This window comes from Ornithorhynchus anatinus, chromosome X1 (genome assembly GCF_004115215.2).
Source record: "Ornithorhynchus anatinus isolate Pmale09 chromosome X1, mOrnAna1.pri.v4, whole genome shotgun sequence".
Lineage (NCBI taxonomy): Eukaryota > Metazoa > Chordata > Mammalia > Monotremata > Ornithorhynchidae > Ornithorhynchus > Ornithorhynchus anatinus.
The window spans coordinates 92,272,406-92,297,596 of NC_041749.1; the positions used below are offsets into that span (position 1 = coordinate 92,272,406).

The following is a 25,191-nucleotide window of genomic DNA, read 5'->3' on the forward strand; positions in this document are numbered from 1 at the left end:
CTTGAGGAATGGGGAAACATGGTTTTGTAAAAACCAAGAAAAAACCACCTGAATAGTTTTGTAGAAAAAATGATCTGGGCAGCAGAGTGAAGTATAGACTGGAGTGGGAAGAGTCAGGAGGCTGGGAGGTCAGCAAGGGGGCTGGGAGGTCAGCAAGGAAGCTGATACAGTAATCAAGGCAGAGGTTTTCTAGGTGCAGGGCCTATTTACAGCCAAAGAGACCACAGAATAGTGCTGATGATTTACTGTAGCACCCTGATCTGGCAGGTGGTTGCCTTGGTAGCCACTGCCCTTTTCATCTTCCAGAAGCAGCGTGGCGCAGTGGAAAGAGCACGGGCTTTGGAGTCAGGGCTCATGAGTTCGAATCCCAGCTCTGCCACTTGTCAGCTGTGTGACTGTGGGCAAGTCACTTAACTTCTCTGTGCCTCAGTTCCCTCATCTGTAAAATGGGGATTAAGACTGTGAGCCCTACGTGGGACAACCTGATTCCCCTGTGTCTACCCCAGCGCTTAGAACAGTGCTCTGCACATAGTAAGCGCTTAACAAATACCAACATTATTATCTTCCCTATTAGCTAGCTCTTTTCTGGATTCTTGCCAGGCCTGCCCACCTTGTGGGATGCCGTAGGCGGCTCTTCGGCCAGAAGCCTTCAGTTATCACTGATGATGGCTTAGCCCCAACAGGAGGAACTGAAACTCAAACTCAGTTCTCCTGATATCTAGAGCAGTGCTCTTTCTACTGGATCAGCAGCAGAGCCAGATAGGCCCCTTGCATCTGCATAGCCCTTCTACTATAGCATTTGCTAAGTTCTCAGCACTGGGGCTAAAATGGAGCTGTTTGCTGAAAATTGTGGTGGGCAAAAACACTCTCTCCTGGAGAAAACCTAATATGGAAAGTAGAGAGTGGAGAAAGTAACGTGTTTTTTTTCTTCCATGACAGAGTTTGGCCTGCATTTCCTGGATAGCATCAAATGTCCCCAAAAGGCCACTTCACTTTGCCTGTGAAGCCCTACCTAACTTTAATGCCTCCAGCTTGAAACAGTTCCTGGAACAATCACTTCCTGGGCAGACTTTAGGAGTGTTCATGATAGGTGATTTACTGTCATAGACCTCAGCAGGGGTGCTCTAACTTCCATGCTGAATTTTAATTGGATTCTAGGGTGATAGGCTACCCATGCAAATTAGCACAGACTTACAGAGGCATAAATGAGAATATCTGTGAAACTGCCGTGAGCTTTTTGGAAGAAAGGTGCAGTATAAATCCATGCTATTATAATTAATCATTACTCATGGCAGAAAGCCCAGTAGTCGATTACGCCAAACCATGGAGGAATCAACCGAACATGCAAATTGGAAATTAACATGGGAAAATTATTCATTATTACATGCAAATGGTGCACCCATGTACGGAATTTAAGTGACTTCTGAACCAATATGAAAACGTTAACTTTTCACATTCTAAAGTACTTTTGTCCAAATACAGCCCAAGTGAAAACAATACAATGGACACCGATGGTACTAGGTCATACAAGGTGGGGCTTTGCTGACCTGGTCGTAACAGACACATGTTAAATTGTGTGTGTTGCACAGTAATGACATCATACAGAACCTTTTGTGGACGTCCCTAGAGCTTAGAGCGTGTCCCCTGACTCCCTTCTCCCCTCATCATTTGGTCCAGAGACTTTCTTTGCATTCCTCTCCAAGGTCCATGTGAACAGGGGCTCTGCTTCTGAGCCCCAGGACCTGGTGGCAGAAGCCAAGGCGGGGTGAGACTGGGTGGCAAAATTTTAAATGCTGGACTTCAAGATAGCCAGTGCTCTATCAGTCCAGAAAAGAGGACAAAGCAGCTGAAAAGTGGACTGTCCATAAAACTGGGTGGATGGCTACCCAATCTCTCCACACAGTACCCATATGTGTGCCTTTTCCCAATGTCACATAGGGCCACTCGGGAGTGCCACAGGCCAGTATGTGGTGATAGCTTTGTAGTCATCTATGCTGTCACTGTGACCGTGCTCTTTGGTCAGCACAGCTCTCAGAGTAAGGAAGGAATGGGAGTGAGAATGAATGCACACACACAGGTGCCTTTGTTCCACTAGCAAACCTAGGGTTAGAGGGGAAATCAGAGCATGAGTGAAGTGAGTTTGCTCTCCTCCCTCCCCCGCGTGTCTCTCAGGGATATATGACTGTACTCTCTCTCCCCAAGACTGTGGCCTAGGGACTTAAGTTCATTCTTGCCATTGAACCATATGCTGCAACTACTTCGAGGAAAGCTCGGGGTACCAGAGGGTGGGCTGAAGAGACCAGACAGTAGGGGAGAGATTTCAAGGAGGAACAGAAGGCCCAAGCAAGTATAAGAAGTCCCAGTCTGAATGACTGGGGAGCTGTGGGCAATTGAGAAATATCTAGAAATAATGGGACACTTCTGAAAATGGCAAGATGGATGTCACCCACCTCAAATTTAGAATGTCCTGCAGATTAGAATTTTGACCCACCCCACTCCTTTAACAACTTCTTGTGATGCTTTTTATCCTCTCCCCAACCCCCACATATCATATTCACTTTTATTTTCAAGTTCTTGATTTTTAGGGGAACATCAATTGATTCTAAGGTGACATCTGTGTTTTACTAATTGGCCTAAACTGGCACTGTGAGATTGTTTCTGATGAGACTCTACCTCTCTCCCAATTTTTTTCCAGAGACTGTTTCTGCTAAATTATTGATGACTAGAAAATCCTTTTAGGGGATTCCCAGAGGAAAATTAAATTCCAAACCAGGACTAATTCAGCAGTGCTGCTCATCTATCATCCCATGGCTTTTCAAACAGACTCCTCACTCTTTTTCCCCTTCCTTCATGAAATCTTTCTCCCAACATCCACTTCCTAACAGTCCATTCCTTGTCTTGAAAATTTGCCAGTGGTTAGCCCTGGTCCCTCTCCCTTTGTTCACCCTCAGAAGGGAAGGGAAGGAAAAGGTGGGCTGCCTTAACTACCCTCACCCCATCACTTCTCAACTTCCTGTTGGTGATTTCCAGCCTAGAGCCACAGTGTTGGAGCAACTCAGCCACTTATAAGTCAGGAGAGGATTAAAGTCACTCACTGTTTCTAATTTCCTTGTCCCTCTTCTGCAGCACTCTCACAGGCCCTTCATATAACGAACCCGGCCCTTTGAGGCGAGAACTTTCTCATTAAGATTGTTTGAGCTATGGTCAACAGTGCCTTTTTAAATCTGGGGTCAGGGGCTCTGCTAGTGAAAACGGAAGCACTGCAGCCTGGTAATGTTTTATCAGAAGACCAGCAGATAAAAGCTTTTTTTTTTTTTTTTTTACAGATGATAACATCAGTTAATATATTGTATTTAGTGAGCATTTACTCTCTGCAGAGCATTGTACTAAGTCTTTGGGAGAGTACAATGGAGTTAGTAGATATGAGCCTTGCATTCAAGGAGTGTACAATCTTGGAAGACAGACACAAACATGAATTATAGGTAGTGGGGAACTTGGGAGGGTCAGGGAGTGGGAGGGTGGGTAGAGTGAGTATCCAAGCTCTAAAATGATGTGGAAGTGCTAAAGTGACAGTTGGAGAAAAATAGGGTGGGGAGATGAGAGATTAATCAGGGAAGGCCTCCTGGAGGAGATCTGATTTCAGAAGGGTCTTGAAGATGGTTCAAGAAGCAGCGTGGGAAGCAGCGTGGCTCAGTGGAACGAGCACGGGCTTGGGAGTCTGAGATCACGGGCTTGAATCCTGGCTCTGCCACTTGTCAGCTTTGTGGCTGTGGGCAAGTCATTTAACTTCTCTGAGCCTCAGTTACCTCATCTGTAAAATGGGGATTAAGACTGTGAGCCTCAAGTGGGACAACCTGATTACCCTGTATCTACCCCAGCGCTTAGAACAGTGCTCTGCACATAGTAAGCATTTAACAAATACCAACATTATTATTATTATTAAGATGGACGAGCAGTGTTCTATCAGGCAGAAGGGAAGGTGTGAGTAAGAGACTGAGTGAGAGAAATAAGAATGAGGCATAGTGAGTAGGTTGGCTTGAGAGGAATTAGATGTGTAGGCTGGGGTGTAGTGGGACAGGAGGATGGATAAATAGCTGGGAAAGTATTGAATGCCTTAAAACCACTGGTGAGGAGTTTCAGTTTGATGCACAGATGGATGGGCAACTATTGGGGGGGGTTTGAGGAGTGGGGAGACATGTGAAAAAGCTTAAGAAAAGTGATCTGGGTAGTACAGTGGAGTAATGGATTGGAGAGGGGAGCCATGAGAAGCGGGAAGGTCTGAAAGAAGGCAGCTGGGATTGACAGATTGAATACGGAGGTTGAGAGAGATGAGTCAAGGGTAATAGCCTAAGTTGAGGGCTTGAGAGGAATGGATGATGGTCACTGTCGACAGTTATGGAAAGTTGGGTGGAGGATTTCACTGCAAATACTCCTATAGCTCACTGGCATTCATTTTGTTTAATATTTGTGGGTTGCAATGTCATTCTGTTACACTGAGGCTATTCTTAACTCTGTATTTTATAATAAAGTAATAAATTCTGTAATAAAGTCAAAAATAAAGGACGAACCTCAGTCCTGAGACTTTAGAACCGAGAATGATGGATGAACCTCAGCCCATAGACTTCAGGACCGAGAACCTGTGAAAAGGAATTGATTATGTAATAGGGGTTTGCTTGGCACCACTTGTACCCTTTCATCCCTGCCAGTAATGTTCCCACTGGGAAGGTGGTTGAAATGAACAAGTAAGTGGGCAGGAATTCAGAACACTGCAGAGTGCATGCAAGGATTTTATTTTTAAAAAAACCCATTTATGGCCTGAGTGTTCGCAGCCTATTGCCAGTGCTGTGCCGCAGGGCCATGGACCAGCAGGTGGTTGCAAAAGTAGCTGCTTTGGTAGTGGCTGTGGTCTTTTTCACTCACTTTAGCCAGCTGTTTTCGGGATTTCTGCTTGATCCAGTCCTCCACTCGAGAAACCCTAAGTGGTTCTTTGGTCAGAAACATTTACCGCTGATGGCTGAGCTTCATCCGGCAGGGACTTCCCTGCTTCTGGCTGTTGCACTTGCCCACTCCACACTACAGTGTGGGTTGGGAGAAGCAGTGTGGCCTAATGGGAGGAGTTAGAGCACCTGGGTTCTAATTCCAGCTCTGCCTCTTGCCTACTGTGTGATCTTGGGCAAGTCACTTCAGTTTCCTCACCTGTAAAATAATGAATTACCTCCTCCTTAGACTGTGAGCTTCATGTGGACAGGGGCTGTTTTCAATATGATTAGCCTGTATCTACTTTGACATTTAGTACAGTGCTTGGCACGCAGTAGGTGCTTAGATACCATAATAATCATTAGTAGCAGAAGTAGCATTTTGTTATTATTAACAATAAAATCCTGGGGTATACTTCCACGGTGTCATGCCTAAGACCAAGGGAAACAATTTTTCGATCCATCTAAAAGATAAGCATCCAAAAATCATGGGGTAAGGACCAAACAAGCTGACTCAATGCTGGAATGTTTTTTTCAACAGGAGATGAATCTTATGGCCGCCTCATCCCCCCCCCCCCCCCCCATCCCCAGCCCCCAACCTCCTCGCTGTGGGTTTACAGCTGTGTCTGAGATAAGGCGGAAAGCAGTGGTTAAACAGTTAAACAAGCTTTCTCTGGCTTCTTCTGGAGATGCATTTTTAATCATATTCTGACACTGGCAATGGAAAAAAAACACCACCACAATGACAGCACAACTAAATAGGCCAAATTAACCCAGATCTTTCATATCCGTCACATTCTCGTTAATATGTGGAATCTTCTTTCATTCCGTCTGCTACTTCAGAATTTTATACTGAGCAGACTGCTATAATCAGGATGTCACCTCTCTTTCTGCCTAGCAACAGAGCTTGAAGAGCAAGTCAGTTTACAAGTGAGTACAAGAGACCCTAGCTGGTGGCTCTGGAAGTGCTAGATATTTATTTCATCAGCTCCTATTTCTTTGAACTAGATTTTCCACATCCTCGAGAGAGAGATCACCCTACATTGATCTATGCAAATGTTAAGGGCAGACTAGACTATCCCAACCTTATTGTGTTTCCCAAGACAACCACTGTCTGATAGAGGTGAATCTTTACTGGGGAGGCAATGGGGTCTAGTTGAAAAAGAGCATGGGTCTGGGAGTCAGGGGACCTGATCCCAGTTCTCCCACCAGCCTGCTGTGTGACTTTGAGTAAATCACCTAGCCTCTCTGGATTTGTTTCCTCATCTATAAAATAGGGATGATGATAACGCCCGCTTCTACTTCTTAGGGATGTTGTGAGGGTAAAAAGAGATAGTGGATGTAAAACCATTCTGGAAAAATTCAAGCACTGTACTGTGGTTATTATTACTGGAGAAGGGTCCCAGGCCTGTTGGAGGGGAAAGAAGTTGACCAATCCAAGTCAACTAGAAAAAGTCTTTGTGTATTTCCCAATGAGTCAGTGTGTTTTTGGGTCTCCCTACATACACACATGTACAGTATAGGTTTCTGTCACTCTCCTAACTACAGTCGATTTGATCTCTGGAACAGTCAAGATGGGACCAATCAGGGGAGCTTGCCAGAGGCAAGAGAGAAACAAAAATTTCCCCAAATGTTTGAGCCTCTCAGTAGGGGGGACGGAGAGAGAATGCCACCCAGAGTGTGAAATAGTTGTTCTTTTCCACACTCTGGCTCTCAGTTAATCACCCAGAAACCACAATCAAAACTATTAATGCAGGCGGCCGAGCAGGAAATTGGCTAAATGGCTGCATTTGCTCTTCCTCACCTTTCATTTCGGGGAGCTGCTGATTCCCACTCCCACTGAGAAGCCAAACACACATTTTCCTATCAAGGCCCCTGTTCAGGCATCTTTTTACCCGTATTTTAAAGACCTAACAGTCAGGGTTGGTCATTCATGTCATTTTGCCTCAAATCTGAAGAAAAGAACTGTTTCTTATGGAGGCAATCAATTACTCCTACTGCTAAAAACCATGTGGGCGCAGGTGGCGTGTGAAGTTTGCTTTTATTTTTCTGGGTTTGCCGGTGAAAGATTGGAGATAAAAGGAACTGAAGGGGAGAAAAACCAGGGTGTTGGATGGCTGTGGCAGTTCCGTCCTTCCTGCCCATGCCATTCCCCACAGCACAGCAGCATGGCCTAGTGGAAAGAACTTGGACTTGGGAGTCAGAGGATCTAGGTTCTGATCCCAGCTCTGCCACTTTTCTGCTGTCTGACCTTGGGCAAGTCACTTCACTTCTTTAGGCCTCAGTGCCTCTGTGCCTCCCCTGTAAAATGGAGATTAGGACTTGAGTCCCATATGGGACATGGACTATGTCCAACCTGATTAGCTTGTGTCTACCCCAGCACTTAGTGCAGCACCTGGCATGTAGTATGCACTTAACAAATACCATTAAAAAAAAAAAGCACACTCACACCTGTCAGAGAGGAGCTGATGCAGGAGAAGGCCCAAGCAGTTGCCAAAGGAAGTTGGAGTCATTTCCCATGAAGCGCTTAGTATGCTGTTGAGCACATAGTAAATGCTTAACAAATACCCTAAAAAGAGCAAGAAGCACATCCTAGAAATCCAGTTTGCTCCAGCAAGTTTTTTTTTTCCCAAATTGAAAGGGAAAGGCAAATCTTTGGGGGAGCCAAAATATTGAAGACAACCTGGAAAAAAAGCTTCTCTCGGCCCATTATGACAGAAAAACATGCTGTACCTGATCCTGAAATTCGTGCTTGAGATGCTAACTATTCAGTTGAGTAGGTAGACTGGGGTTTCTAACCCTGACCCCAAGCTCCCTCACTCCATCCCCATATTCCATCTTTTTTATCAAGGTGACTTTTTAAGAACCACATCTACCATGGATCTCTAGAGCCCCCTTTCCTCCAAAAGCTCTTTTGTAGCATTTCAGTCATCTGTCTTCCCAGTGTCTCTAGCATCAAGGAGAGCCAGGTACTCTCATCTCCATCTTCTGGAGATGATGAAAATGAGTTCCAAAGAGGTGATGGGGCAGGCCCCTGTGCCCTTGGCCTTTTTTGACTCCGGTGAGCTTCCCTTTCACATGATGGCTTTGTCGTCCCCCTTCCAGAAGTGGAACAGATCGAAGCCATCGCCAAGTTTGACTACGTTGGGCGGTCCCCACGTGAGCTGTCCTTTAAGAAGGGGGCCTCCCTTCTCCTGTACCATCGAGCATCGGAAGATTGGTGGGAAGGCCGGCACAACGGTGTGGACGGCCTCATCCCGCATCAGTACATCGTCGTACAAGACATGTGAGTAGGCACCTGTCCTCGGTGAATGCATCTCCGTGGTGCTGAGTAGCAAAGAGATTGGAGTAGTCCTGTACTGCCTGATGAAGGTCTTTCTTAAGCCCCCTTTAGTGGCACAATACAAAATGCTTGAAGGTTGAAGTCAACACGATCCCTGCCTTCAAGATATTCAGTCTAATAGAGACATGGACTCGTGTCTATCTGATGGTCTTGTATCTACCCCAGCACTTAGTACGGTGCTGGGCAAGTAATAAGTGCTTAAGAATGACCATCGTCATTATTGATACGGGAGACGGGACAAGTGTAACAGCTCTATAAATCCGTCAATATAGGCGTGATGAGTTAGAGAAATGAGCTGAATTGGATCACAGAATGTGCAGGCAGGTTGAAGTGGATTCATTAGGCAGAGCTTCCTGGAAGAGGACGTCCTTGGGCTGCCATGTCAAAGGGGAGGAATGTGGCATGGCAGTTGGGAGCAGAAAGGCTTTCCAATGGGAACAAGGCAGCTTGAACAAAGTCTCAGAGAAAGGAGAAGGAGAGTGGAGCTAGCTCGACCCTGACTGTGCATAACTCTTTGCATCTGAGTTTCCATGCCTGAGCACTAAACTGAGGTATCTTTGATTTTTGAAACAAAACAAAAATGGTTGGGAGTGAGGGCCAGTGAGCTGTTTCTTTAATTTGAATCCTTTCCTTTTTACATAATCACTTTCTTTGTGGGGTTGAAAAGAAAATCATTCATGGGCTCTCTCCTCCTAACCCATAGCCCGTCGATTAGACTGTAAGCCCGTCAAACGGCAGGGACTGTCTCTATCTGTTGCCGACTTGTTCATCCCAAGCGCTTAGTACAGTGCTCTGCACATAGTAAGCGCTCAATAAATACTATTGAATGAAATCAGCTTAAGCAGAACTGGCATCTGCAGCAATCTAGTGGACCTTGCAAAACGGTAGGGACAAAGACAAGAAGCAGAGGCTACAGGAGATTAGCTCGCCTAGGCTCTAAGCTGCTCTTCCCCATGCTTAAAGAAATGAAGATGCATGTAGTTGGAGGTGACTGGTTCTCAAAATGTTCCTTCTTCCTCATAGGCTGATAGGCTGAAGCGTTGTTATCCTCCCTCCTCATCTCCCCCCCCCTCCCCGGCTGATTGACATGCTGTGACATTTTCCCCAGGGATGACGCCTTCTCAGACAGCCTGAGTCAGAAGGCGGACAGTGAAGCCAGCAGCGGGCCTTTGCTGGATGACAAGGCCTCATCCAAAAATGACATCCAGTCCCCGACGGATCACATTCCTGACTATGGATTTGGAGGCGTGATGGGCCGGTAAGAAAGCTTTCCATTTTCTTACTGACGTGAATTGCATCTTGTTCCTTTGTTAGGGTGGACACGGGTCCAGGATGTGGCCAGGATTTGGTTGTGATGCCAGTTTGTTAAATTGGGCAAGACAAGGCTGGCCTTTTAGAATCTCCTGAACTGGATTGGATCAAAGTGGACAGTCCATTAACCTCCCCCAGCTGCTATCTGGGGGATGCCAGTCACAGTTCAAATGTCAGTATTTTCCATTACCACTATAAAACACTGTGTAGTAGCCACTTCCCCTTGTAAGTAGCCCCTAGCTTGTGGGATTGCAGTTTGTGCTGGGGAGTCAGAAAGAATACTGATTTCATTAAATTTACCACCTGGCTTATGCCTGGAGTCAGGTTATGGCAGACTGGAAAGATTTTTTTGTTCTTATTTGCAAGACTGGTTTATCATGAGGATGGATGTAATGAGACTCACTGAGGCTCTCTCTTATATGGACTCTTGCTTTCTGGCTTCTTGGTAGGGTGAGGTTGAGATCAGATGGAGCCGCCATTCCCCGTCGCCGAAGCGGAGGTGATACCCACAGCCCTCCTCGCGCTATCGGACCTGGGATAGATGCCCCGCCTCGGGCAGCTGCCTGCCCCAGCAGCCCTCATAAAATCCCACTCAGTAGGGGAAGAATCGAGAGTCCCGAGAAGCGGAGGATGGCAACATTTGGAAGCGTCGGCAGCATCAACTATCCAGACAAGAAGACTCTGTCTGATGGGCACCCACTCAGGTCCACCTGTGGCTCCACTCGGCATAGCAGCCTTGGTGACCACAAGTGTCTAGAGGCAGAAGCCCTGGCAGAAGTAAGGAACCTGTGAACTTACAGAAACAGTGTGGCCTACATAGAGCACAGGCCTGGGAGTCAGAGGACCTAGGTTCTAATCCCGGCTCCTGCCCTTGGCTGCTGCATGTGACCTTGGGCAAGTCATTTCACTTTTATGGGCCTCAGTTTCCTCATCTGTCAGATGGGGATGAAATACTGTGGGCCCCATGGGGGAGGGACTCTATCCGACCTGCTTACCTTTTATTTGTTCATTCATTCACTCATATTTACTGGGTGCTTACTGTGTGCAGAGCACTTGGGAGAGTACAATACAACAGTAAACAGACACATTCCCTGCCAGAACAAGCTTACAGTCTGAGGGGGACGGGGAAGATGGACATCAATACAAATAAATAAATTACAGATATGTACATTAGTGTTTTATAATAATTGTGGTATTTGTTAAGCGCTTATTATATGCCAAGCACTGTTCTAAGCACTGGGTAGGTCCAAGTCATTCAGGTTGGACACAGTCACTGTCCCACATTGGGCTCGCATTCTTAATCCCCATTTTACAAATGAGGTAACTGAGGCCCAGAGAAGTGAAGTGACTTACCCAAGGTCACACAGCAGACATGTGGCAGAGTCGGGATTAGTACCCAGGCCCTTCTGGTCCTCAGGCCTGTGCTCTATCCACTAAGCCACACTGCTCAGTACTTATAGTGCTTGGCTCATAGTAAGTGTTTTACAAATACTATTATTATTATTACTATTATTATCATTACGTGATTTGAAGCATCACACATGGAAGGGCGCCTCTCCCTTCTTCTGGGATTTCTGGCAGCTCTAGCATTCGTGGTGAACTGGGAGATTAAAAAGACCCTAGGACAGTGGGGGAAGCCCGTCAATGGGCAGGGATTGTCTCTATCTGTTGCCGAATTGTACATTCCAAGCAATTAGTACAGTGCTCTGCACGTAGTAAGTGCTCAATAAATACTATTGAATGAATGAATGGGGGAAGCAACCTGAGAAGAGAAACATATTTTTCCTTCCTTTTGTTGTTCATCCAGTGCATGCTCTATTATAAACATGTGCTCAGTCTATACTCTTGATGACAGTGTGGGTGTGCTTTATCCATAGGGCGGGTAACTGAAAGTTTGCACATTCATTCAAGCCGCAAGGTCACATGTTAATTATCCACATTTAGTTGGAGGAAGCCAAGGTCCGAGCGATGTAACTCACTGAACTCTTTCCACAGTAGCTCAGAAACAGGTCTGGGAAAGGGCCCCCTCCTCCCCTGCCACCTTCCCCAACGTAATGACTAGACCAACTTGTGGGCTTCTTCTCTTGTTTCTCTTTCTAGGACATCGAGAAGACCATGAGCACAGCTCTGCATGAGCTGCGTGAGCTCGAGAGGCAAAACACAGTCAAGCAGGCTCCAGACGTGGTCTTGGACACCCTGGAGCCAATGAAGAACCCACCACTGGGCTCGGTCAACTCGGAGCCCGCCAGCCCCCTGCACACCATTGTGATTCGGGATCCAGATGCTGCCATGCGCCGGAGCAGCAGCTCCACCACTGAGATGATGACGACGTTCAAGCCGGCACTCTCTGCCAGGCTGGTCGGGGCTCAGCTGAGGCCACCCCCCATGCGGCCCATCCGGCCCGTGGTCCAGCACCGATCCAGCAGCAGCAGCAGCTCAGGCGTGGGCAGCCCGGCAGTGACCCCTACTGAGAAGATATTCCCCAACAGTTCATCAGACAAGTCTGGCACCATGTAGCTTCCCCTCCCGGTGGCCTCTTATAAGCAGACCAATCCAGTGTCTCCAGCAAGGGGTTGTTGGGGAGGAGGAGTTAGGGATGGGAGTTGGGGGGGGAGGGGGGCAGGGGGAAGATGGGAGATGAACAACCAGATGTGCTGCCGGTTTTAGAACCAGAGAAAAAGTGGTGTGAAGAATGTGGAGAGAAGTGGGTAGGCATGAAGATTAAAGATTTGGAGGCGGTCTATCTTTATCTGTCCTTTTACATACACAGATAGACGTAGGTGTGGGCCTCTAGTCATAGAATATGAACACACAGAAACACCGAAACAAAGCTATTCATCAGATGTCCTTCAAATGGCTATTCTACATATTGTCACTGGGAATTATACTCTATAGATTATATATATGTACGTATGTGTCTGTGGGTGTATATATATATATTTATGCATCTATATACATGTATATGTACACACACATACAAAGTGTATAAAGTATCCTGATTTTCCCTTTTATTAAATTAGATTTACCTCAGACCTGGGCCGTTAAAAATCTCCTATAGAGTTGTTTGGGGGTGGATGTGGGTTTTGTTGGTAGCTGTTGAGATTCCTAGCCAGTGCACGCGAAGCAATACATCACTGACCTTGAGTTTACCTTCTGTAAAAATTGGCACTGGACGAGAGGAGGTGACTTGCTTGGACTCTGTTTCTAAGGAAAAAGTGGAAACTCCCCCAGTGGTGAGAGGCTTCCCCAGATGATGGGGGAATTCTTCTCATGGAGTTCCTTGAGGCCTGCGGCGGCTGCCACTACCGCTGCACTCTGGAGCCTAAGGTTGGTTCTCTGGCACAAGGAAATGAACGAGAAAGAGCCCGGTTCATCCTAATCCCTTGTTTGTCCATAGAGAAGGGGATGAAGAGCCCCTAAGCCGCAACGTAGCACAGTGTTGTGTGTGTTTTAAAAAATAAAAAATAAAAAAATAAAAAATTTTAAAAAAAGGAAAAAAAAATACAGTGGTGAAATTTTCAAACTAGAAAAGCAGTAGTAAGAAACCTGTGGTAAATATAGGTTAACTTATACAGTTTGGAAATATTTAATTTGTCTTTTCCTCTCTTCACTAATTATTATTGTGTCCAACTGGGACTAAACAGGCAAGGAGGCTTAGATGCATTCTTTTTTTTTTTTTTGAAGTTGCACAATACTACATAAGTCTCACTTCAATTTATGTCCTCTTGCATGAAAAGCATGAGCCATATTTGACCGTGTCAGGCAGGAGCCAGTCTGATAAGGTGATATTTTGCACTTTCTCTTCTATGGAATACAGCCCTTTGAGTTTATGCAAAAGAAGTTGTTTTTTTCCCCCTCTCTGAGCATTTAATGTAGCTGCAACTATGCTGAAAGATCTGGGTTGCATGATCTCGGTGTTTGAAAAGCAAGTCTCTTCTCTATTGACTTTACTTGCTGGATCTTAGATGTTGATTTTACGATATCCTCTTTTTTAAAGTAGTTTCACAGAGCTGTCTGTGGTATCATTTGGGAAATTTGAACCCAGTTGAGTCGTATTTGAACCTCAGATCTCAATCAGTTCCCAAACACCGAGCCAAGTAGATCAGATCATCTCTAACAAATTCTTCATGTACTCTTTCCCTTTCAATATCAGTACTTCCATGATCACGTTTATGAACTATAGGTATTCAGTTCCTTTTGGGATGGAATTCTGTGGGTGGGGATTTTGGATACCTAAACAGCCTCATAAAAAGACATTTGTCCACTTGTGGCTGAGTAAAAGCGTGATGCTTATTCTAGTCATTTTTATTTTCCATATGCCTTTTGAGGGGAAAAAGCAGTCATTTTAAAAGCAATGAATAATTTGTGGGCTGGCAAATTCTTGGTACTCCTTTGCAAGGCTGGCTTAGTATGCCCTTCTGAGGAAAAAAAAAGTTCCTCACATATGCAGGCCAGCAGCTCATGTAGTTCGAATCCGACGTGTGGTATATAGCAGCTTTCCTCTGAAATCCCACCTTCTCATTGGGGAATCCACTCAGGATAACTATCCCACAAAAGAAAAAAATTGAGAGAGAAGAAGTCATGTATTCCCAGGCAGAGAGCTGAAGCGAATGAGAAGACATGACTTTACCCACCCCATTTTTTTTGTTTCCTTTTTCTAGGTCTAGTTGTACTCGCATGCTTCAGTCAATGCATATCTCTCTTACGACTCTTGCCTGTTATAGTCCGATATATATTGCTGTATTTGCTTAAATGCTGGAAAGTAATTGTTAAAAATGTAAACTGTAAAAAAAGGCTAAAATTAAATTATAGCCAATGCCACTCACCAAATCTTTGCACTTAGTAGATAGTTCAATGTAAGGAAAACCTAAAGTCTAACCTTTCAATGTACAGTGTGGGGGAAAGATGTAGTTCTGTAGTTATTATTCCTCAATATAATCAATCTTACCAGGGGAAATGGTGATTACCTACTTGTTTGTTAACATTGTTGAAAATTGTACTGAACACAATTAGCTCATGTGGACTTTTTGGGGGCTTTGTGATTTGTTTTAACCCTTGACTAACCCTGAGGTCAATCAATGCCTTTGTCTTTGAGTGGCAGATGTTCAAGCAGTCTGCTCTGGGAATGCACCAGCACATGTGCGTTTCAAACAAGACAAGACAATTTCAATACAATTGTTTTGTCTTTGTTGCCAAGAATTTTCCCATTCATCCCCAGAGCGCTACCATCAGGCCAATCTTTCAACAAGTACTTGAGAGCAAACTGTGGCATTTTTCTCTTCTTCCTTCTTTTTGCTTTTCCTGTTAAAATGCTGGTCAAAGACACAATATTCTATGAAATTATTGCCTTTTCTTACTTTGAAAGTTCTGTTTTGTTTTTGTTTTTTTTCCCCTCATCTTTTAAGTGCCTTCAGAGCACCAGATCAAATGCTTGGAATTAATGAAATGCTTGTGAGTTGTGTCTCAAGACTTCTTTTCTAGACTGACATAGGACTGGGGGATATGGCTTTTTAGACCTTTGTGAGGGATTTTCTTTAATTTTAAATCAAGATATTAGAAAAAAAAATTAGCCAGTTTTCCCTTTGAATATGGTAACTGAAATGCATTTCAGGACTAGGAACTGTTTAAGATTTACTTTTCTTGTACCTGCAGTGTGTGAAAGAGTCATTGTGTGGAACCTGTTCAGCGAGTCACTTTGTTGGGCTGGTTTGATCTATCATTTCTTGGTTAAGAGTTAATATGGCACCCTTTGAGGCAACTGGATGCTGTTTAGGCTCTTACAACCCACAAACTGGCTAAAGGAGAAATGGGAATTACAAATGCCATTACTGCACCCCTTGGTTTTTCTATTCCTAATTTCACCTAAATCAGCAGTGTTCCACCCGTTGTCTCCCGAGAAATGTGGAAAGCTCAACTGTGAACTAAAAGGAGTGGGAGAAAGGCGATGAAGGAAAAAGGTGATTTTTCTGCTGTGCAGAGCTAAGACCCCTTCCCTGGCTTCTCTCGAGTCCCCCGTTCCAAATAACTGCACAAAATGCCTGCTGAGCTGAAGCAACATTGGGGGTGGAGGGGGAGAGAGAGGGAGAATGCCAGTTGATCTATTCTGTGAACAGGTGCCCCATTTTGTGGTGCTGACTTGAGAGCAATCACCCTACCTGACTGCTCCCCGCTTTCTGCAGATGCTCTTAAGTGAGATGCGTGTCTGCTCTTTTTAACCAGAGCACTGATGGTGCATTGCTCCTTCATTAGCCTGATAGGTTTTTGTTTTGTTCTTTTCTGTTGAATCTTGGACTGTATTTCCTCACAGTGTTGGTGTTTACATGTTATGGCAGTAGATCTGATTCTGATTGCTTCTGAGTGGCTGGTGACTTTTTTTCCTTTCCATTTGTGCCAGAAAAACTCCCCCTTAGGAACCTGCTGGTTGACTGTTCTCATGAAATGATTGTTGTCCCTCTTCTGGATATTGTCTGTAATAGATGATACAATGCCATTCAGTTTGAGTGTCTGATTGGATCCTCGGTCTGTACACTGATGGCGCCCTGCGGGTCAAACTCCTGGTTTGATGTGGAGCCATCCTGAATAAAACAGCTTAACTTTTCTCAAAGTCACGGGTGGTACTTTGGCAGTGAGTATGGGCTGGGTGTCGGAGTCAAGGCTGGGATGGGGGGGGCATAGAATACCCATGGTGTTTTGTTGTTTATCGTTCCTTCATCCCTGAGCTCATTGGGGAGACCTGCAGGGTGCAAGTTTTCTGTACCTCAGTGCGTAAGTTAGCTCAAGCTCTTGCTTGTTGGATCCCCCAGGACCACAGCTTTGGAGGGCAAGGATGGTCCTTCACTCTGTCCACCCACCTAGGGCTCTTCAAAGCTCCCACAGCTCCCAAGATCAATACGGAGCCATGGCAGTCATGATTTTAGGAACAACAGTGTCTCTGACCTCTGAGGCCACTGATTAAGTGACCTCAGTTTTTCCATAAGGTCAGAACTTAGCTCCTAGACTCTTTCTCACCTGCTCTGCCACACGGTCTCCCCCTTTACATGTGGAACATGTAATCCCTGAACCCCATCTTTCTCATCCCCTACCTTTGAAGTACCATGGGAAGATGTAGGTAGGGTGTTCAGTGCAGTTGTAAGCCAGGTAGAACCATTTTGCTAGTCACATGGGAAAGCCACATAACACAGGCTTTCAAATCACCTGTTGTCTGCTTGCCCGTAGTAATAATTTATACCAGATGGGATAGTGGCTGTATCATCTAAAGGGTAAAATGGACCAAAAAATGGACTGGTATAGGTGTGTGATTTGGAAAGGTGACTAAATTCTTAGATGATCAACCAATCAATCGGTAGTATTTATGGAGCGCTTACTGTGTGCAGAGCACTGTACTAAGCACTTGGGAGAGAAATAATAAAAAATTGTATTTGTAAAGCACTTACCATGTGCCAAGCACTGTAGTAAGCAGTGGGGTAGATACGAGTTAATCAGGTCAAACACAATCCCTGTCCCAAACAGGACTCACAGAATACAACACAGTAGAGTTGATAGATGTGATCCCTGTCCACAGGCGGTGATGATCGAGTAGAGGCAAAGGAATAGCACCCAATTGCCATAGCAGGGTAGGTTAACCCATATCTCCAGGACAACATGAGCATAAATTTTTGTATACCATTCAGGTATATCCAATAACACATTTATGGCGAATTCAGATTTGAAACGCATAGCTACTCCTAAAGCATAATCAATCCGTGATATTTTTTGAGCACTTACTGTGTACAGAATAGTGTACTAAATGCTTGAGAAAGTACAATACAATAGAGTAGGTAGACATGATCCCTGTCCACAAGGAGCTTAAGTCACAAATAACAATTCTTGGTGGCATATATAGAAAACAGCTCAACAGGGAGTCCCCAGTTAGCAAGAAAACAGTGCGAAGTGAAAAAATGGAAAAAGCATTCCTGCATTCTGAGTAGTCAGTGATCAAATGCAGAACTGTGACCCTCACCTCTGCTCCCTTTATCCCCTGACCCTCCACACTTTTCCCTCTTGAGCCTGGATTTTTGGAGCCTGGAATCTCTTCCCCCTCCCCAGCTGTGGTTCCCTGCTCTGAGTCATTTTTTGTTCTCTCCTGGTGCCCCAACTCAGCTGAACTGCCATAGTTCCAGGCCCAGCTCCAGCCTACTGTCTCCCAAGGACTGCTCCATCTCCCTTCCATTTTCCTGCAGCTCAAGTCTTTCCCATCACTGCACCCAAGAACATGACCCTCCACCGACCGAGGCTCTCTACCATGTTGGCACCTTCCACCTCGACCCTCTGTGCCCCCACCCCAGCAGGATAACTACCTAACTAAGCCGGCCAGGCTGCACTGGCTGTCCCAGCCTGAATCACCCCCACCAATAGCCTCAGCCCCCAAATCTTCCAACCAGTATGTCCTTGCCCCTTCTGCCATTTGAGAGCCCCTCAGGTGCTGGTCTCAAAGTGATAGAAGTGGGGGAGGGAAGTGGAAGTGGGGGGAGGGAAGCAGCATGGTGTAGTGGATAGAGCATGGGCCTGGGAGTCAGAAGTTCATGGGTTTTATTACTGGCTCCACCACTTGTCTGCTGTGTGATCTTGGGCAAGTCACTTCACTTCTCTGTGCCTTAGTTCCCTCTTCTGTAAAATGGGAATTGAGACTATGAGCCCTACATGGGAGAGGGACTGTGTCCAACCTGATTTGCTTGTATCCATCCCAGGGCTTAGTACAGTGCCTGGCACAAAGTAAATGCTTAACAAATACCATTAAAAACAAAAACACGAAACACAAAAAAACTCCTCCTCCCCAACCCATCTGCCACTCTGCCTGCCCTCATCATGAGCAGAAAGTTTTCAACCATGTGAGAGAGCCACAGAGAATAATAGGCATCACAATACATTGGTGCTTTGCTAAAAGAAACTGAAGGAAAAATGTTGTAATGGGGATCGCTTTCTACAGCTACAGTTTATTTCATTGCTTTTGCCTTTTTTCCCCCCATTGTCTTTTTCATTAAATTTCTATCAAATGATTGTATCTTATCACTTGTAAAATGATTAAGGGGTGTGGGGGGGAGAAGCCACAGGTTAGGGGAAAGACATTAAAAAATGTTTGATAAATTGCAGTCTGAAATCTTTCCAATTCTTAAGATGCATTTGGAAAGTATTAACATGTTTTACAGATATAAACTATAAAGGACCCATTGCCAAAAAAGTCAACATCTTTTGAAACCTTCCCTTAAAAATTGCATAATTTGGGGAGCCTTACGAGTCAGGAAGCTGGTTTTCTTTCACTCTACAAGATCAGTAAATTCCATGTCCCTGGAAATACAAAAAAGGAAATGGAGTTATGTTCTATAAATTGTGCAGGGAAAAGGTCTTTTGCACATAAAATGAAGTTGCTAACGTGCACTTTAGATTGTGACCTTTATTCTGTTGTACCTTTTGAAGGTAGTAAGATAAGTATTGGCAAGGTTTGTTGTTTTTTTTTTTTAAAAAAGTCTTGCACCAAAAATTTTTTTACAAACTCACACTAACCTGCTGCCTATACTCTAGCTAGTTTTGTAATCTCCCTTCAGATTCTCTCTCTCTCTTTCTCTCCCTCCTCACTCCCATGGCCCCAAACAGGGGAGAAAAATGCCTGAAATTGCCACCTCCAGACCTCTGACCATTTTCAGGAGGCCTCCACACCCTGGTTGCTTGTTGACACTCCTCCACACTAATCCCTTATGCCCAACCCAATCCAGTACCTTGGCCTCAGGATCAAACTGTGGTGAGCAGGATTGAGGTGTGCTGTGGGTGTGCACCCAGGGGAGCAGAGTGGTGAGAAATCTTCCCTCCTCCAGTTAAAAATTAGTCTGAAAAGAATTGGTAACATGTTTCTGGGCTTGTCTTTTGAGAGTTTACAGAAAATTAGGGGAAACTGGAGACTGGGAAAAAGTGCCCATCATGCACAGAAAATGAAGAATAAAGAATGGTCCCAGAAATTATAGGCCTATAAATTTCACTACTTTGTCCAGGAATATACTGAAATGAATTCCCAAGAATTAAAATTGCCAAGAGTTTGATCAATGCAAGGTTCTGGGAGCTAGTTACCTTGTCTCTGTCAGAAGAGTTTGACAGGCTCTGTTCTTCCCAGAGACAGGCCTAGAGGACAGAGAGGAAACTATAGATGGAACGTGTGGTGGAGTTCATCAGTAGGGCCACCTGAAATATTTGACAATAAGCTGGAAAAATATGGTCTAGACCAACAGATGTCAAATTTTTCAGTGTGAAGACCACTTTGGTGGGGCAAAAGTTCCCAGATGATCTGACAGGAAGTGACGGTGTCTGCTCTCTGCTCCCAGTCATTCTGACTCCAACCGCTTTCCTGGGTGGGCCACTTTGAGAAAGGGTCAACCAGCAGCAGTCCTGGTCTTTAAAAAGAGAGTGCTGGGAGGCCTAGAAGATACACGTGTTCATGCAAGGTGCTGTGGGACTAGCACAGTCAGGAGTGGAGGACAATCACTCTGAGGAAGAGGAAAGCTAAAAGCCACCAGGAATAGATGGGGCCCTCTGGCTTCTCAGGGAGTGAAGCTGCAAACTCTGACCTGACCCACATTACTGCTACAAGGCCGGGGGGAGGGGGTAAGGTAGAAATATTTGTAGAAATATAACCCCAGTCTGGGGTAGCAGCAATCAATCATATTTATTGAGTGCTTACTATGTGCAGAGCACTGTACAAAGCACTTGGGAGAGTACAGAATTAGCAGACATGTTCCCTGCCCATAACAGTTTACCACATGGTGTCCCCCAGGAATCTGTCCTGGGCCCTGGGCTTTTTAACACATACATCAAAAACCTGGCTGATGGTTTTGCCACAAAAGTATTGGATGGGATGACTCACAGGCACTGACAACCTCCAGCCCCTGGCTACCCTGGCCAATGTGCCTTGGTCTGCCATGTGACTCCTGCCACCACTCATTTGGCTGATCACTCAATCAATCAATGGTATTTATTGAGTGCTTACTGTGTGCAGAGCAGCATACTAAGCACTTGGGAAAACGCTGTGAAAGCTAGGCTAGAGGTCTCAGAAATGCTGGCCCAAATCCAGGACTGGCAGTTGAATCATGGCCACATTTCCCTCGGGGAGCCTGGGCCGAGCTTCAATCACCCTCTTTCCCTAGGACACTCATGGATCAATCTGTGGCCATTTTAGTTATCAGTGGCTGTTTTTTTCTTAATGGCATTTGTTAAGCACTTATTATGTCTTAGGCAGAGCATTAAGCACTGTGGAAGATACAAGCTAATCAGGTTGAACACAATCCATGTCCCCACTTGGGGCTCAGTCTCAATCCCCATTTTACAGATGAGGTAACTGAGGCACAGAGAAGTGATTTGCCCAAGGTCAGCCAGTAGGAAAGTGGTGGAATAAGGATTAGAACCCAGGTCCTTCTGACTCCCAGGACTGTGCTCTATCCATTAGGGCACATTGTTTCTCATATTTTGGAGAATGATTTGAACTCAAAGACCATGACAAGTTGGACCAGAACAAAAAGTGCAATGGAAAGAGAGAAAACATAATCAAGGACATTATTGTTCAAACCAATAATACAACCCAGAAGATTACATGCATGCTCGTGCACAGTGCCATGGAAAGTGCACAATTCCCTGTACAATTTTTTTCTCCAGTATTTTGAAACAGGTGATAGAAGGGAGTTGTGGAATGTAGTTTAGGGGAAGATTGCTTAGAGGCAGGGGGTCCTTTTCAGACCCATTATGCTGAATTCCAATGTATTCTAGTCGAGTGGATTATCCACAATAGATTGCTAAATTCTCATCAGTTATGAGCCTGCCTACCCTCTCACTTCCATCTGAACAACCTGACAAACGCCATGACACTCCGGCCATTCTTGTCCGCCACCTAGATGAGTTCTGGGCTCATCTTCTCTCACTGAATATTCAGATTGAGAGGGGAGGTAACTGAAGTTTACAGGATTTATGAATGGGATGTTCTCCAAATCCCACAACAGTAGGACCAAAAAGTATGCCCTGAAGCTTGAAGACGGTAGGTTCTAAATCAACAGTCAGGTGTATATAGGTAAATATCTGTTGTCCAGATGTTTAAATCACTCTGCCGGACCTGGCTTGTGTCCACTAGAAAGGGGATGGGGGGGCGGGTTGCCTCCCTCCTTTCCAATGGTGCTTGTGCCCCATAATCTCAATCAATGGTAATAATTGTGGTATTTAGGTGCTTACTGTGAACCAAGCACTCTGGTAAAAACATAAGATAATCAGATCAGACACTGCTTCTCTCCCACATAGGGCTCACGGTGTTAGGGAAAGGGAGAGCAGACATTTATTTCCTCCCTATTAGATGAGGAAACTGAGTCTCATCCAAGGTCACACGGCAGGTAAGTGGCAGAGCTAGAATTAGAACCCAGATCCCCTGAGACTCCCAGGCTTGTGCTCTTTCCACTAGGCAACACTGTATTGAGCCCTTACGGAGCCAAACAGGAACTCCTTACCATCGACTTTAAAGCAATCAGCTCTCCCCCATCTTACCTTGCTGATTTCCTACTACAGCCCAGCCCGCACACTTTGCCCCTCCAATGCCAACCTACTCACTTTACCTTGATCTCATCTATCTCTCCGCCAACGCTTTGCCCATGTCCTCCCTTTGGCTGGAACTCCCTCCCCCTTCATAGCCTATGGACCATCACTCTTCCCATCTTCAAAGCCTTACTATGATCACATCTAGTCCCAGAGGCCTTCTCCAACTAAACCCTCATTTTCCTTACTCCCTCTCCCTTCCACAGTGCCTTTGCACTTGGTGCAGTACCATTTAAGTGCTTGATTTTCTCCCCACTGCCATCACCACAGTGCCTATGTACATATCGTAGTACTCTGCCATTTCCCCTATCTGTAATTTACTTAAATGCCTGCCTCCCACTCTAGACTAAGGGAGAGATTTCCTTGTGGGCGGGGAACACGTCTCCCAACTCTGTTATATTTCACTTCCCAAGCTCCTAGTGTAGTGCTCTGTACCCAGTAAGTGCTTAATAAATACCATGCATTGATTGATTCCTGAGCGCTGTACTGAGCACTTGGGTGAATACGATTGAGTTGGTAGACACTATGCCTGCCCTTAGGGAGCTAACCGCCCAGCGCCTCTGCTGAACACTTGCCTTTGCTGCTGCCAGGTTCTGAAGATCTCAGTGACAGAGGAAACTCTCTCCCAATCTAACTCCCAAACTTCCCTGTGCTTTCAATCCCTTTCTTCCTTTGAACCATCCTCTCCTTCCCAGGAGCTCTCACTTGAGGGCAATCCCTCATTGATGGAGAGGTTCCGCCTCTACTCATAGCTCCTCAAGACTGTAAGCTCCTCCAGGGTAGGGAACGCATCTACTAACTGTTATGTTGTAATAATAATGATAGGCGTATTTGTTAAGCGCTTACTATGTGCCAGGCACTGTACTAAGCGGTGGGGTAGATATAAGGGAATTGGGTTGGACGCAGTCCCTGTCCCACATAGGGCTCACACTCTTAACCCCATTTTACAGATGAGGTAACTAAGGCACAGAGAAATGAAATAACTGGCCCACAGTCACTCAGCAGACAACTGGCAGAGTTGGGATTAGAACCCAGATCCTCCTGACTCTCAGGCCCGTGCACTATCTGCTAGGCGCTGCCTCCCATTGTACTCTCCCAAGGGTTTATACAATGCTCTGCACACAGTAAGAGCCCCAAACGTGTTATTGATTGCTCCTCGGCAATCCCAATCCCCTGTGGGCCGCCTCCTCCGCCCCGGGCTTCCTCCGTCCCCCTGTTCTCCTCTCCTTCCTCGTCTCCCTCGTGTGAGGGAATGAGTCATGGGCTGTGAAAGCCAGCAAATGGCATCCGAAGAAGAATTATGCATAAGAAGGGGAGCGAGGGCTGCAAGGTTCCGGAGGATTTATGTAAATTAGATAACGCGTCTGATTCGCCGCACCCTCGCAGAGGAGGAGGATGAATGAAGCGGGTGCATGAAAGAGAGAGTCTTTCATCTTCCATCCCTCCTTCCATTACTCCCGAGGCCAGGGGTGGATTTATGATTCCCGACAGGTTGACGCTCGGTGAAAGCGCAGAGCAGAGGCGGGCGTCGAGCCTCCTTTCCTTGGCTCTCGGCTGCTCTCTCGTGGTCGTTCTGTGATGCACCCTTAATTTAAACTTTGATACTCTGCTGCCCTCCTGTGGTCTAAACCAAGGTTGCAGGCACAGTGGATTTCAGAGTAAGAAAGGGGAGGTGATGCGCTGCCCGCCAATGGAAAACGGTGGAATTCCCTGGTAGATGCCAATCAGTCAGTCGATCAGTTAGTCAGTCGTATTCATTGAGCGCTTACTGTGTGCATAGCACCGTACTAAGCGCTTGGGGGAGTACAGTACAACAATATAACAGACACACATTCCTGCAGTGTGGCTCAGTGGAAAGAGCCCGGGCTTGGGAGTCAGAGGTCATGAGTTCGAATCCCAGCTCTGCCACTTGTCAGCTGTGTGACTGTGGGCAAGTCACTTAACTTCTCTGCGCCTCAGTTACCTCATCTGTAAAAGGGGGATTAACTGTGAGCCTCACATGGGACAACTTGATTACCCTGCATCTTCCCCAGCACTTAGAACAGTGCTCTGCATGTAGTAAGTGCTTAACAAATACCAACATTATTATTATTATTATTATTACAATGATCTTACAGTCTAGAGGGGGAGCGGGACATTTATAATCATGAAATTACAGATATGTACACAAGTGCTGTGGGACTGGAAGGGGTGATGAATAAAGGGAGGAAGTCAGGGTGACGCAGAAGGGAGTGGGATAAGAAGAAAGGAGGGTTTAATCAGGGAAGGCCTCTTGAAGAGATATACCTTCAATAAGGCTTTGAAGCTGTGGAGAGTAATCATCTGCTGGATACAAGGAGAGAGGGCCTACCAGGCCAGAAGTAGGACTTGAGCAAGAGGTGGGTGGCGAGATAAGCGAGGATGATGTACATTGAAGAGGTTAGCGCACCCCTTTCAGAGTGATAAAAAGGGGAAGCAGAAAAGTTGTCAGAAACATTCATATGGAAGTTGAAGCCCCAAGGATCAGTGTAGAGAGAAGGAAAAGGAGAATGGGGTTGAAGTGGTTCAGAAAGTTGGAGAGATGGCCTGGGGTGAAATTAATAGGGATGAGTAGTTGGAGTAGGTGGTAGAGGAGGATGATATGGGTTTCAAAGTAAGGGAAAGAGAGAGATGGTGGCAGGGAACTGTACAAAAACAGAATGTGAGGGGGTCAAGAAGGAGACTGACTCCTTCCCTTTTCCCAGGGAGTCTTGGGGAGCAGAAGATGAGCCCCCCTCTGGTGAGAGCAGAATGAAAGACAGTGTTATCTGGAGTGACCCAGGTTTCAGAAAAAGTAGTGATTGGGTCAAGAAAAGGTCAAAGATGAAGGGAAACTTTTCCATGATGGAGTGGGGGTTCCATAAGCTACACTTGATTAAAGTTGGTGGGGGGGAGCAGGGGGCACTGTTGTCTGGGGAGGGGATGGTGAGAAGGGTAGAGAGGGGTTGG

At 45.7% G+C, this 25,191-nt stretch overlaps 1 protein-coding gene across 5 annotated transcripts in view; it reads left to right on the plus strand.

Annotated features, from left to right (window-relative positions):
* Positions 1 to 16,238, plus strand: part of SRGAP3 (SLIT-ROBO Rho GTPase activating protein 3) — a 315,141-nt gene extending 298,903 nt beyond the window's left edge. For 4 of the 5 annotated variants that reach the window (XM_029051349.2, XM_029051350.2, XM_029051351.2 and 1 more), the window contains 4 exons: positions 8,082 to 8,262; positions 9,428 to 9,577; positions 10,080 to 10,407; positions 11,731 to 16,238. In XM_029051349.2, the coding sequence (XP_028907182.1) occupies positions 8,082 to 8,262; positions 9,428 to 9,577; positions 10,080 to 10,407; positions 11,731 to 12,147 (1,076 nt within the window). In that variant the 3' untranslated portion in view covers positions 12,148 to 16,238. Of the gene's footprint in view, positions 1 to 8,081; positions 8,263 to 9,427; positions 9,578 to 10,079; positions 10,408 to 11,730 lie in introns of those variants that run through there. The other variant, XM_029051353.2, reaches the window with a different exon arrangement.
* Positions 16,239 to 25,191: the final 8,953 nt, after the last annotated feature.